At 46.2% G+C, this 15,541-nt stretch overlaps 1 protein-coding gene across 1 annotated transcript in view; it reads right to left on the bottom strand.

Moving 5' to 3' along the window:
- The window catches only part of IL2RG (interleukin 2 receptor subunit gamma), a 185,760-nt gene that overhangs the window by 32,146 nt on the left and 138,073 nt on the right, over positions 1-15,541 (bottom strand). Inside the window, exon 5 of the mRNA XM_086918287.1 lies at positions 13,822-13,984. Coding sequence (XP_086774413.1) covers positions 13,822-13,984 — 163 coding nt within the window. The remainder of the gene's footprint in view (positions 1-13,821; positions 13,985-15,541) is intronic.

Genomic DNA, 15,541 nt, shown 5'->3' with positions numbered 1-15,541 from the left:
TGCCTGCTCTAGAACAGATGACTCACAAATATCCCCATCATGAAAAGAAATGTGGCCCCTGATGGCAACCGCAATTGACTGCCTTTCTAAATTGGAATTTCTCTGTTTGACTGAAGAGGGTAAGGATTCTACCACAGGGGAACAGAAGTCGCTCCCCATCCATCCCCTCCCGACATCATGATTTACCACAGTTCTCCAGAAAAGGTTCTCCCGGGCCCCGCCCCTGGTCCTTAGTTCCCTGTGACTGGTGCAATCCCCCTCCTCTCTCTGACTTCAGCATCCTGGATCAGCCCCACCCCCTTCCTTCTTCTTCCTCCAACATGGACTTCCCTCAAGGTCCTGGTGGGATGGAGGTTGCTTTAATGTTGTGTTGAAATGTTTAGATATGGTCTGTGCATGTTTTGCAATACTTCTCAGGTCAAGGTGGACCATTCTAAGATCTTATTGCCCTAATGCCATTCTCTATCAATCAATCAATCAATCAATCAATCAATCAATCAATCAATCAATCATCAAAAGTGGATTTACAATCAGTGTTTGTTAAGCGTGACTACCCGCAAGGGTCTAAAGGCGGTCTATGAGACTGCCTCCGGCTTTGTTTATCTTGAACCGATGAAAGATGATTCTGCATTCTATTGTTTTACAAATCCGAAAATGTTTAATAGGAAGATCTGAAACAAAAGCTAAACACCCACCTCCCCACCCAGGACGCTGGCCGGAACAACGGGCGGGCGGCCCATGGTTGGGTTAACGCGGGCACAATCTCTCCGCCCTGGCACCTGGAACAGATGCTTGTGATCCGCCCAAGAGTGGTTCACAGGGTCCAGCAGTCTCCACCACTGGACAAAAAGGATGAGTCCCAGCTGCTGAAACGGAACTCCACCGAGTCTATAGGCAATGCTCCGGGGGCCATCATTGACTTACCTATCCCACCCCATTCTCTGCCACCAACCTTGTTTGGAATCAACCTCACTTTTTAATTAAACTTTTTCTGGGAACCTGATCTCACCATAGTGTCCTAGATGAGGGTTTGTCGATCTCTGAAAGCTGGAGAAAGTTAATACATGTATTTGTACCATGGAACATAGGGCCTCATTCATGAGAAATTGGCATCGGGCAGCGCCCAAGTCTTCTTGCTGTGCTGCCCGAGCCACTGTGAAAGGGCAGGAATGCACTGTGTCTATCTCGTACGGTGCATTCCTGTCCTTTCTCCTGCGACACAACACATTTTTCTGCTCAGCGTCAACGCAGGCATCCGTGCACCACGGTGCACGTGCGCCTCCATTACATGCAGGATTGTTTTGGTGCAGGAGGGGCACCTTCCTGCACAAACACAATCCAGAGAGGCATTCTCCTCATTTTCTTCTGTGTGCTGCAGAATGCAGTACACACGGAAAGAGGAAAAAACGAGGAGAAACAAAAATATTTCTCCTTGTTACACCCGCTCTGGGGAGGTGTTAGGTTTTGGTGCTGTCCCAGGTTACATGCTCTTGTAAATCTAAGGAAGCGTCAAAATCCATGCGTGCTGCGTGGGGAAACCCACTGCACCACCCATGGAGCGCCTCTCTGGCAAAGAGGAAGGCAACACAGTGACGTGTGACTCCATATGTGTGAGACCTCGCAAACCATGCAGAGTGGCTTCGCCTCGCCTCATAGATATGACTGAGAGGCTTGCGCCGCCTAAGCGTAAAAACAAGTGATGCTCCAGTGGGGCAAGCCTCTCATAAATAAGCCCCATAGTACGGTGGCTGGCCTGTGACAAATTCCATGAGTGATTATGGAAATGCTTTGCTTTCTGTCTGGCCTGCATATCTAATCTATGTTCAAAAGCAGCCTAAGCTAGTCTACACTTAGAGGTTCCCTGCATCGCTCCCAGCTGGGCAGCTTCCGGCAGTGTTACATCCGAGCAACTGAGAAGTGGAAACAACCTGGCACCCCAGTAGATGAAGAATCGTAAGATGCGTGGGCCCAAAAGTATGCCCAAGGAGAGCAACTGCTGCAGTTTGACATCACAGCGGCAAGACATTCCCTGTCTTGGTCACACAGCATCCAGAACAATCACTGCTGTTATGCTGTGGACATAGGTGCGGTACAAAAGGGGGTGGTGATGGACGGATCATCCAAATCAATCAAACACTCGCCCCCAGTCAAAAGATTTGGGTTTAATCCATCACCGTTCTTTAGCCCACTCCGCCACCCCAGTTCAGACATGGCTATATGCAAATCAGTCTGACCCTGTGCCTCATGGGAACAGTCCAGCCCGAACTGCCAAGCCATGTCTTCCCTGGACCGGAAACAAGCTTCCGAGGACCGGTTTCTGGCATTCCAGCCGTCTTCAGCCCGGCTTGCTTGAATCCAGTGGCAAAGTGAGCAAGGGACTCACGTCTGAGCATACCCTGCCACACTTATGGCGGCCAAAAGCGGTACAAAACGAGGTGGTAATGGACGGAAAATCCGAATCAACCAAACACTCACACCCAGTCAATAGATCTGGGTTTAATCCATCACCGTTCTTTAGCCCACTCCGCCACCCCAGTTCAGACATGGCTATATGCAAATCAGTCTGACCTTGTGCCTCATGGGAACAGTCCAACCCGAACTGCCAAGCCATGTCTTCCCTGGATCGGAAACAAGCTTCCGAGGACCGGTTTCTGGCATTCCAGCCGTCTTCAGCCCAGCTTGCTTGAATCCAGTGGCAAAGTGAGCAAGGGACTCACGTCTGAGCACAACCTGCCACACTTACATAGGACATAGGTGCAGCACCCCCCTCCAATCCCCCAGTAAATAATCATCATCTTTCTTTCACTGATGTGAGCATATTCTTGTCACAGATTTGTAGAATAAATGTGCCACAAGAGTTCAGGAAATGCAGTCCAGAATATCTGCGTCTACCAAGTTTAAATCCACAGAGTGTAGGCTAGGTTCAATTCTGAATATCTTTTGGGAGGCTAGAAACATGTCTGCGGTCTTCCTGAATGATTGCAAAAAGAACAATTGATGGAGAGAAGGTTGAACATTCACCCCAGTACAAAGATCTGGACCTAAATCAATCGCCCCTTGCACTTCCAGTTTGAACCCAGCCATATGCACATCAGTCTTGACCCCACTCCCCATGGGAAAGGTCAGCCCGAACTGCCAGGCCAGGTTGTCCCTGGACCGCAAACAAGCATCCTAGGACCAGTTTCGGGATTTCAGCCCTCATCAGCCAGGCGGCTTAACTCCATTTTTATGGAGAGCACGGAACCCATGTCTGGGCCTACTCGTCCCACTCGGGGTGACAAATGCAAAAAGAACAATTGATGGACAGAATGTTGAACAATGTCAAGCATTCACTCCAGTACAAGGATCTGGGCCTAAATCTTTCATTTTTTTTGCTCTCCATGCCATTCCATTTTAAACCCAGCCATATGCAAATCCGTCTTGACCCCGCCCACCATGGGAACAGTTCATCCCGAACTGGTTGGCCAGGTCCTCTCTGGCCCGGAAACAAGATCTCTGTTTTTAATTTTTTTACTTACTTGTATATATTAATGCCTTTTACATTGTTTTTGAGCACTACTGCCACATTTTCAGTTTCGTTTGACGGTTTTATATCAGCATCCATTAATGTGGCTACCACATACAACAGAAATGCAGCAACTACCCACACAGTTGAATAATAACATTCTAACATAGTCAAATACATCAAATATTCTAAATTAACACTCTATGGTAAATGACCCGGCAAGATCCAACACATCTTCCCCATAAAATCTGATGTAGTAGTCAAAACTAAACATACTAAAACATCAAACACATAAACAATGTAAAAGGAAGGAAAGAATAAACATTTCATCATACAGAACACGTAATCTATTAGGAAGGATGGGGCATATTATCAAGAAAAGGCGTTAAAATTATAGCTGGTTTAGAGGCAGAAAACTGCCGCTAAAGCGGCGATAATGGGCTTGATAATATGCCGTTGAGAATTCCAATAGAAGTCCATGTTCTGGTGTGAACCTGGGCTTCTATTGGAATTCTCCAGGGCATATTATCAAGCCCATTATCGCCGCTTTAGCTGCAGTTTTCTGCGCTAAACCAGCGATAATTTTAATGCCGTTCTTGATAATATGCCCCAATATTATTGACAGACGACCTCCCAAACACTCTTTCATCTGGATTCACAGACTTGACTTCACTGAACTCGACTCACCACTCGACACAATCAACAACTTTGCTCAAACACAATCCATTCTCTAATCTCAGAGCGTTCTTCATCACCTGTACCACCTTCATAGGTAAAGAGAAACGTGAACCATTTTCCCTGTGACTTTGTGCTAACTTGACCCTAACCATATATGTCACCCACATTCACATTCAGTTTCTTGTATTCAGCTTCCTCGTGTTTTACTTGTGCTTTTGTATCAGTTCCTCTGGCAAATCCTTCTTGTCCATGCATGATCTATTCTTTTAGTACATGCAACTTCCCTCTCAATAATATAAAAGGAGAAATCTTAGTATTTGAGCTTGGACTCATGGGAATAGCCCATAGATGTTTCAATTCTCGTATCCAATGTAAACAACTTTTCATGGGTAATTGAATATTTTCTTTGACAACTTTGTGACACCTCTCCATTAACCCATTGCTTCTAGGATAATACAAAGATGTGGTAACGTGCTTGATGCTCAGACTGTACAAAAAGTACGTCCTTTGATACCAATTGTTTCGTGAAAAATAAATGTTATAGAAATTCTATAACCTTGGCCAAGGTTACGCTACACACCAAATTCACTTACGGCCACGGAGAATAGTAGTCAATGGCTACTATCATACTTCATTTCACCACTATAACGACTCAACAGAGCAAGTATGTCAATAGCCAGTTTAGACCAAGCTTTATCAGGGACTGGAACAGATTCTATCCGACTTGGCACAGAAACCTGTGTTTTGTCATTTGCAGCGCTGATCATTCATTCCCTTACAAATCAATTGACCATCCTGATAAGAGTGGCTCAAATCCACCTGCGCGACTTACCTCACTCATCTATCATTCTCATATAATAAGCCAGCCAGGCAGTGGAGAAGAATTAGAAATATATTTTATTGCCCATAATATTTACCTGCAGATGGGCCCTGTCAGGTCTACACCCCAGGGAGTGCATCGAGAGGACTGACTCCTCTCATCACAGCAATACATTATCACATAGCATGGCAGAGTAAAACCACGCCCAGACTGGAAAAGTACTGGGCTCAGCAGAGGGTGAACAATGAACTCATACATGAGGCATCTGCACCTGCGAAGGCAACACTGTTATCACCCCTCAAGGCCACTCTGCTACTCCAGGGCATATGCTCATAAGGGAGGGGGGGGGAAACTGTACCATGAGACATTGGAGCTACAGAGCAAATGTCAGCATCAGAAATCTGTCTGTCATAGACAAGCTTCTCTCTCTTATAGGAAAGTATACAAAAATATCAATAATGGGAACCTAACAGATAGAAGGCAATGTACTACAGCAAGTCTTCTAACTTAGAAGGCAAAAATAAGACAAAAGCTTAACCATTACAGAAACAATTCTATCCAACTGAAGCTTGCATATTACAAAAATAGCTCAGTGGGTTGCAGCACATGAATAATAGGCTGTAACTGCATATTGGTTAGACACATTAGGCTAACATATTCACAACATAAATTAGGACATTCTGTAACAGGAAAATTACAATCTATCAATCCAATCCAGTCCAGGCCACCAGAATAACTCCCTTATTCTTCATTTCAAAGAATGCATTCTGATATGTCCTTCATGGCCAAGTTCTACTACTCCACTCCGTAAGGACATGGGTACTACCAGCACATACAGTCTTCTGAGAGGACCATAAAATATGTTCGGATGCATCAACTTCAGCAATGGAAAAGTTTAAGTCTGGCCAACCCTTACTCACATTATTCCTCATTTTCTACGAGGGTTCATCTCGCCCCAACGCAGAGGGCCAATGAACCTCTGTTATGGCAGTTTTAGGTACAAATGTAACATGACTAACCACAATTTCTTCATCCTCATCAATATCCTGCTTCTAGTTACACTATACAAAGGTAATCAACATAAACAATCAGCCATGATGTTGTGTACTTCAGGTATGTATTGCAAGTGATAATTAAATTTATGCAACCTGAATTCCCACTTGGCTATCCTGGGAGTTGCTTTACTAGCCTCTTTGATGGTTTATGGTCTGCAAGAATGGTAAAATCAGACCACCACAAATAATATAAGAAAAAACTGAACCCCGCCCCCCCCCCCCACTGCTAGTTGACCCCCCCGCCCGCTCCACCATAGAATATGATGGTTCAGGACTGTTTAGACTATGACTCACAAACACAACTCCTTGGTCCTTAACCTTTCTCCTTTAAATTCAACTGATCCCAATTCGAACTGTCTAGCATCCGCGACCATTCTACTAGGGCCACCAGTATCAAACGGCTTAAGTGAAATGACATCGGCTATCTCAGTCTTGATTTGGTTGAACTCATTCATGCATTCTTTGCTCCACACAAACCTCTCTCGCTTCTTCGTTAACACATACATAGCCCGCACTTTTTTCCGCACATTTAAAGATAAAACGTGAGCAAAGCTCCATAAGACCTACGAATGATCTCAGTTTGTCCTTGCTATTAGCTGCAGGACCCTCCACTATGGCCTACATCAAACTCTCAGACCCTTTATGCCTAAATGCTCAACACTTGATGCCCCAAACTGCTCTCAACATTACACCTCTTTCTTCCAATGTAGATAAAACCTCAGCCACAATTTTATCAAAGCTAACTTTGTTCTCCCCACCTATCAACTGCTTATAAAGAGTCTTATAAAATCAAGTTGCTGACTTATGAAAAGAAGATTCTTATAGCAAAAAAGGAATACTTTGTAGCCAAAATCGAAGGAGCTATAAACTCCTCTAAGGAGCTTTTTGCAACAGTCAAAAAGTTATCAAAACTTCCAGACTCTAAGAACCCAAACACAAACCAACAATTTTGCAATAAGTTAGCACTTCACTTTCAAGATAAAGTTAAATCTGTCTATGACTCTCTCCGAGACTTCAATCAAACTGATGACATAAATCGTAGATCTCCTAAGGGTGCTCATAATGTCTCCACACTATCTAGCTTTGGGCCGCTGACGGTCGATCAGACACAAATGACGCTGACACAGATCAAATCAGGCTCTCTATTGGACCCCTGTCCTTCTAGAATTATTCAACTGGTCCCGAGAGTGATAGCCACTCACCTTACGACCATTTTTAACAACTTATTCGAAGTAGGATATTATTCAAAAGACTGGCACTATTTTGCCATTATTAAAAAAGACCCATCTAGATATGGATGACCCCAATAACTACCGACCTATCACTCGTTTATCATTCCCTGCTAAACTGGTTGAAAAATTTGTTAATAAGGAACTGAACACCTTCCTAGAGAAATCCAAGTGTCCGGACTCTACACAATTCGTTTTTTGCACTCACCATAGTACAGAGTCGGCACTGATCACAGCCACGGAAGAAAGCAGCAAAACCATAGATAGCAGAGGCAATGCGGCTCTGATCCTTTTGGATCTTTCAGCCGCATTTGATACGGTCAACCAAGCTCTCCTAATTAGCCGCCTTGAAACCATAGGAATCAAAGCTAACGTTCTTAAATTAATTTCTTCTTTTTTGGAAGACCGTATCCAGACAATCTCTCTTGGTGATTTGACCTCACCACCCTTTTCATTGCCCTGCGGGGTCCCCCAGGGCTCGTCTTTGAGCCCCACTCTGTTCAACCTTTATGTGACCCCACTTGCAGCCCTGATCAGATCATTTGGCTTCTTATTAGTTTCTTACGCAGATGACTCGCAGATTGTTGTATCTATCACAAACAATCCTGGGGACACCGCAGCTCGTTTCACGATTGCATGCTCTATATCGGGAAGTTGATGAGCAGCAACAGTCTGAAACTGAACTCTTCAAAGACTGAGGTTATGCTTTTTGGCAACAATCCATATTTCTGGTCCAACAACTGGTAGCCCCAGGAATTAGGGATTCGGCCTACCCCCAGTGACAAAGCAAAAAAACCTTGTGGTAATCATTGACACTAACTTATCCTTTGAAGGACAGATACATCATATCACTTTCTCATGCTTTTTCATCCTGAAAACTCTAAGGAAAGTGTTACCTTACATCCCAGCAAGTCTACAGAAGAGGGTAGTCACTCTAATCTCCTCCAAAGTAGACTATGGCAACGCTCTCTTCATCAGTATCCAAAAGTGTTTTCTTCAAAAACTACAAACACTACAGAATGCAGCGGCACGGCTACTACTGGGCATTCCAAAACATAAACCAGCTTCCCAAGCACTGATTCAACTACACTGGCTCCCTATTGATAAAAGTATTCAATTTAAGGCACTATGTATTTCCTTCAGAGCTCAACAAGCTGTCGGCCCAGACTATCTGATTCAGCGTTTTCAACACTACATTCCTTCTCGTCCTCTACGCTCATCCACAAGCGGGAAATCTTATAATCGCCAGATTTAAAAAAGCCAATTGGGGTGGGAGAGACTTCATTGTTTGCACATCTCGGCTGAGGAACTCTCTTCCAACAGTACCCTAAAATTAAGACAAATCTGTTGGACTTTAGCAAACATCTAAAAACCTGGCTCTTCCGCAAATAACTGTCTTTCTTCCGAATCCTCTTAGCTTTATAGTCCGCCTAGCACCTAGATACCCAAGGGTGATTGTCGAGCTTTATTAAATTTTCATTTAATTTAATTCAATTTAAGTTAATTTAATGTCATCAACAAGTCATCCTGAAAATAGTTCTCCCCATTTTTGCCTCCCAAAATTTCCATTAAATGCTGTAACACAGCCAATGTGGAGCGCAATCTAAAAGGCACTTATTTGAAACAACATGTACCTTCTAGAGTGACAAAGGAGGGAAGATGACGAAACTCCTCATGCAAAACTACCTGGTGATAGGCCAAAGCCAAGTCAAAAGTTGCAAATACTTTTCCTTCTGTGATCAATGACAACATTTCAGTAATATTCAGAAGCGTGAGTCTGCCAACTCAAATCCTAGAATCTACATTGCTGAGATCCACACACATTCTCAGGGACCTGTTGGCTTTGTGTGTTGAAACCACAGGCAACAGGCAGTCTAAACACTAAGTGGGTTCTGTTATGTTTCAAAAACACAATTTATCCACTTCTTTGTGTAATTCAACTCTGGCAGTCAAAGGTACCCTTCTAACCTTAGGCACTATCGGAACAGGGCCAGGTCTATGTTGAACTTTGTGTTTGAATTCCTTACATTTTCCTAAAGCTTCTGCAAACACTTGAGGAAAACCTTTCTTCACAGTCTGAGTAGTGCACTACCATACAACAAAACTTGGTCAGAATTATTGGGATCAAATATTGTCTCTAAGTTTCTTTGCTCGAACCAGCCCAATAAAGAAGGCCCATTTATGCCACATACACTGTGACTGGACTCCTGTTGCCTTCATAAAACACAGTTGAATCAAATTCTCCCAGGCCCTCTATGAATTTACCACCATATGCTACTGGCTGGACAATGGTTATTTTTAATATGAAGTACTGAAACTTCTTCCAATCATTCACTCCTATCAGTGTAAAAGGGGATCCGAAATCCGCCTTAACATTCCCTGACATATCCGCGACACGGATCTGACTGTAGGGCCTCTGGATTAGACCACGGTTTACCTGTAGAACTGATCTGTCTCCCCCCTCACCTTCGTTCATGTCACCTGAATCAAGACACAATGTCACACTCTCATCGTCAAATTCTGAGGTGTGCCACTGAAGTCTCGAGCCGGCCCTGACTCACCCCCAATGGCTCTCGTAGCTTGGAACCCAAAATACCTTGAGCTTATTTTTATTAGATGATGATGACGATTATTGATGATGATGATGATGATGATGATGATGATGATGATTATAGGAATAACTTATCGGAAGACAATTTCCCAAACTTTAAACCTTTAAACAATTAATAAAATAGTGGATAATTTTTAAAACTCACAATAAAAACAGGGTTGCCCACCGGTACCTAAAGGTCTGTGAGTACCCGCTTTCCAGTCCACACTCCACTCATACAATGTGCACACCTGCGGAGCGAATCCTTACCCTCTGTCGGCTTCTTGCCCCAATGGATCGGCGACTCCATTCCCACTCCACTCATACAATGTGCATGCCTGCGGAGTGCATCCTTACCCTCTGTCGGCTTCTTGCCCCAGTGGATCGGCACACTCCAGTCACACTTCAATTATACAATGTGCACGCCTGCGGAGCACATCCTTACCCTCTGTCAGTTTCTGCCCCAGTAGATCGGCGCACTCCAGTCACACTCCACTCGTACAATGTGCACACCTGCGGAGCACATCCTTACCCTCTGTCAGCTTCTTGCCCCAGTGGATTGGCACACTCCAGTTACACTCCACTCATACAATGTGCACACCTGCGGAGTGCATCCTTACCCTCTGTCGGCTTCTTGCCCCAGTGGATCGGCGCACTCAGTCACACTCCACTTATACAATGTGCACACCTGCGGAGGGCATCCTTACCCTCTGTCGGCTTCTTGCCCCAGTGGATCGGCACACTCCAGTTACACTCCACTCATACAATGTGCACACCTGTGGAGCATATCCTTACCCTCTGTCCGCTTCTTGCCCCAGTGGATCGGCTTACTCAGTCACACTCCACTTATATAATGTGCACACCTGCGGAGGGCATCCTTACCCTCTGTCTGCTTCTTTCCCCAGTGGATCGGCACACTCCAGTCACACTCCACTCATACAATGTGCACGCCTGCGGAGTGCATCCTTACCCTCTGTCGGCTTCTTGCCCCAGTGGATCCGCACACTCCAGTTACACTCCACTCATACAATGTGCACACCTGCGGAGTGCATCCTTACCCTCTGTCGGCTTCTTGCCCCAGTGGATTGGCGCACTCCAGTCACACTCCACTCATACAATGTGCACACCTGCGGAGCGCATCTTTACCCTCTATCGGCTTCTTGCCCCAGTGGATTGGCACACTCTAGTTACACTCCACTCATACAATGTGCACACCTGAGGAGCATATCCTTACCCTCAGTCAGCTTCTTGCCACAGTGGATCGGCGACTCCAGTCACACTCCACTCATACAATGTGCACACCTAAGGAGCATATCCTTACCCTCTGTCGGCTTCTTGCCCCAGTGGATCGGCGCACTCCAGTCACACTCCACTTATACAATGTGCACACCTGCGGAGGGCATCCTTACCCTCTGTCGGCTTCTTGACCCAGTGGATCGGCGACTCCACTCACACTTCACTCATACAATGTGCACACCTGCGGAGCACATCCTTACCCTCTGTTGGCTTCTTGCCCCAGTGGATTGGCACACTCCTGTCACTCTCCACTCATATAATGTGCACACCTGCAGAGTGCATCCTTACCCTCAGTCGGCTTCTTGCCCCAGTGGATCGGCGACTCCAGTCACACTCCACTCATACAATGTGCACACCTGCGGAGCATATCCTTACCCTCTGTCGGCTTCTTGCCCCAGTGGATCGGCACACTCCAGTCACACTCCACTTATACAATGTGCACACCTGCGGAGGGCATCCTTACCCTCTGTCGGCTTCTTGACCCAGTGGATCGGCACACTCCAGTCACACTCCACTCATACAAAGTGCACTCCTACGGAGTGTATCCTTACCTTCTGTGGACTTCTTGCCCCAGTGGATCGGTGACTCCAGTCACACTCCACTCATACAATGTGCACGCCTGCGGAGTGCATCCTTACCCTCTGTTGGATTCTTGCCCCAGTGGATCGGCACACTCCAGTTACACTCCACTCATACAATGTGCACGCCTGTGGAGTGCATCCTTACCCTCTGTCGGCTTCTTGCCCCAGTGGATTGGCGCACTCCAGTCACACTCCACTCATACAATGTGCACACCTGCGGAGCGCATCCTACCCTCTGTCGGCTTCTTGCCCCAGTGGATTGGCACACTCCAGTTACACTGCACTCATACAATGTGCACACCTGCGGAGCGCATCTTTACCCTCTATCGGCTTCTTGCCCCAGTGGATTGGCACACTCTAGTTACACTCCACTCATACAATGTGCACACCTGCGGAGCATATCCTTACCCTCAGTCAGCTTCTTGCCACAGTGGATCGGCGACTCCAGTCACACTCCACTCATACAATGTGCACACCTAAGGAGCATATCCTTACCCTCTGTCGGCTTCTTGCCCCAGTGGATCGGCGCACTCCAGTCACACTCCACTTATACAATGTGCACACCTGCGGAGGGCATCCTTACCCTCTGTCGGCTTCTTGACCCAGTGGATCGGCGACTCCACTCACACTTCACTCATACAATGTGCACACCTGCGGAGCACATCCTTACCCTCTGTTGGCTTCTTGCCCCAGTGGATTGGCACACTCCTGTCACTCTCCACTCATATAATGTGCACACCTGCAGAGTGCATCCTTACCCTCAGTCGGCTTCTTGCCCCAGTGGATCGGCGACTCCAGTCACACTCCACTCATACAATGTGCACACCTGCGGAGCATATCCTTACCCTCAGTCAGCTTCTTGCCACAGTGGATCGGCGACTCCAGTCACACTTCACTCATACAATGTGCACACCTAAGGAGCATATCCTTACCCTCTGTCGGCTTCTTGCCCCAGTGGATCGGCGCACTCCAGTCACACTCCACTTATACAATGTGCACACCTGCGGAGGGCATCCTTACCCTCTGTCGGCTTCTTGACCCAGTGGATCGGCACACTCCAGTCACACTCCACTCATACAAAGTGCACTCCTACGGAGTGTATCCTTACCATCTGTGGACTTCTTGCCCCAGTGGATCGGCGACTCCAGTCACACTCCACTCATACAATGTGCACGCCTGCGGAGTGCATCCTTACCCTCTGTTGGATTCTTGCCCCAGTGGATCGGCACACTCCAGTTACACTCCACTCATACAATGTGCACGCCTGTGGAGTGCATCCTTACCCTCTGTCGGCTTCTTGCCCCAGTAGATTGGCACACTCCAGTCACACTCCACTCATACAATGTCCACGCCTGCGGAGTGCATCCTTACCCTCTGTCGGCTTTTTGCCCCAGTGGATCGGCACACTCCAGTCATACTCCACTTATACAATGTGCACACCTGCGGAGTGCATCCTTTCCCTCTGTCAGCTTTTTGCCCCAGTGGATTGGCGCACTCCAGTGACACTCCACACAATGTGCACGCCTGCGGAGTGCATCCTTACCCTCTGTTGGATTCTTGCCCCAGTGGATCGGCACACTCCAGTTACACTCCACTCATACAATGTGCATGCCTGTGGAGTGCATTCTTACCCTCTGTTGGCTTCTTGCCCCAGTAGATCGGCACACTCCAGTTACACTCCACTCATACAATGTGCACGCCTGCGGAGTGCATCCTTACCCTCTGTCGGCTTTTTGCCCCAGTGGATCGGCACACTCCAGTCACACTCCACTTATACAATGTGCACACCTGCGGAGTGCATCCTTACCCTCTGTCAGCTTTTTGCCCCAGTGGATTGGCGCACTCCAGTGACACTCCACACAATGTGCACGCCTGCGGAGTGCATCCTTACCCTCTGTTGGATTCTTGCCCCAGTGGATCGGCACACTCCAGTTACACTCCACTCATACAATGTGCATGCCTGTGGAGTGCATTCTTACCCTCTGTCGGCTTCTTGCCCCAGTAGATCGGCACACTCCAGTTACACTCCACTCATACAATGTGCACGCCTGCGGAGTGCATCCTTACCTTCTGTTGGCTTCTTGCCCCAGTGGATCGGCGCACTCCAGTCGCTCCACAGGTTGGTGGAGGCACACAGCCAGTACACCTTGGCACTCACGTAGAACGTGTAGAACTTCTCGGGATCCGCACTAGGGTAGGTGAACTCAAACTGGTTCTTAACCTCGAGCTCCTGCAAAAGCATGGATTTCCTCAATCAGATGGCATTACACTAGGTAATATTTCATCTCATCTCAAAAAACTTTATTTCGGCTAAAAATAGCCATACAAGCTCAAATATAAAAATTACATTACATTTGAATAAAAACAGAGTTAAAAAATGACATGTGGTACATTGCATTATCACAACAAGGGCCTCGGTGAGTACCAGCAAAGGAGATAAAAACATGTATTATGAACAAAATTCATTATCAACTCATTTGGCCTTCTAGCTCACCCCCTGGTCCCACATTGTTGTGTAGGTGAGTGAATGGTAAAGTGCTTGTGCAACATGTAGCCAGTCTGGCAGATTGTAATTCCACTTTCCTTCTGCCTCAGACCACAGCCCCACGATGGTGGTTAGTTAGGGCGGTAACAAAGTGCTTATGCATCATATACATATTCTACGAATATTTTAAGTGCTTGTGCAACCTACGGACGATTACTACTTTGTCTAGAATATTAAGTTCATGAGAGACACTAATATAGGAAAGAGATGTCCCTAATCTAATCTAACAACAATTAAGAACCGAAGAAGAGGAGATACTCAATATCCATTTGAGCATTGTAGTTAAAAAGTTTTCTTGAAAAGTTCTAAAATGCTTCCATACAATTTACAAAGATACCAATGAGAAACTAGAAACTAGGTTCGTCGTGGGAGGTACAGTACAGTGTTTTGGCCCACACCATACTAGAGTGTTGACTTTAAAATGGCACTGCGCACACACCACATTGAAAGTAAAAACATTGTGCGACAGAAAACATAATGGGTGGATGTGTATCATATTTCAATATCCTGTATGCCTCTCTACTGTGTTTAATTTCCAGATTTCTCCATATCTGGCGGAGCCGGTGCGACCTGGCCTTCTTTTAGCCTTGGCAGATGAAGAATACATGGATATCTGTCTCCTCTCTATTGCTACAAGCTGGGCAGCCTTGATCAGGACATGACCACCAATTTACTAGTAAATGTGCTCAGTGGGAGCACCCCGTGTCTGAATTGGACATATAGGGCCTGATTCACAGAACTAACTTAAGAAAAAATCCTAAACTTACTACCATTTTGGTATTCACCGAAGGCACTTACTCATTTCGGTTTTCACAGAAGTTAGGAGTCCTAACTTTAGGACTCGTTAATGCCTTCTGTGAATACCGAAGTTAGGATTTTTCTCTGTTTAGGAGTAGTAAAGTTAGGACTATTATTATTATTATTATTATTTAATTTTATAGAGTGTGTAGTCACCCGTAAGTATCCCAGCGCTAAGATCAGTACAACTGGGGGTCAGCGGGGGCAGGGAGGGAGACAGGTTAAGGAAAGAGGTGGGTTTTCAATTGCTTCCTGAACCGTAGGTAGTTGGGTTCAGTTCTCAGGTGCTGAGGTAGGGCGTTCCAGAGGCGTGCGGTGTGGACCGAGAAGCGTCTTCCTCCTGTTCGGGCCTTCTTAACTCTGGGAGTGACGATGAGATGTTCCTGGTCGGAGCGGAGGGATCTAGGGGCTTTGTATGGTTTGATAAATTTTTCCAGGCTTGGG

The sequence above is a fragment of the Lissotriton vulgaris genome, chromosome 4_1 (genome assembly GCF_964263255.1).
Source record: "Lissotriton vulgaris chromosome 4_1, aLisVul1.2, whole genome shotgun sequence".
In the NCBI taxonomy this organism is placed as follows: Eukaryota; Metazoa; Chordata; class Amphibia; order Caudata; family Salamandridae; genus Lissotriton; species Lissotriton vulgaris.
The sequence above is the reverse complement of the archived record's forward strand: the minus strand, read 5'-3'. Positions and strand labels throughout refer to the sequence as shown.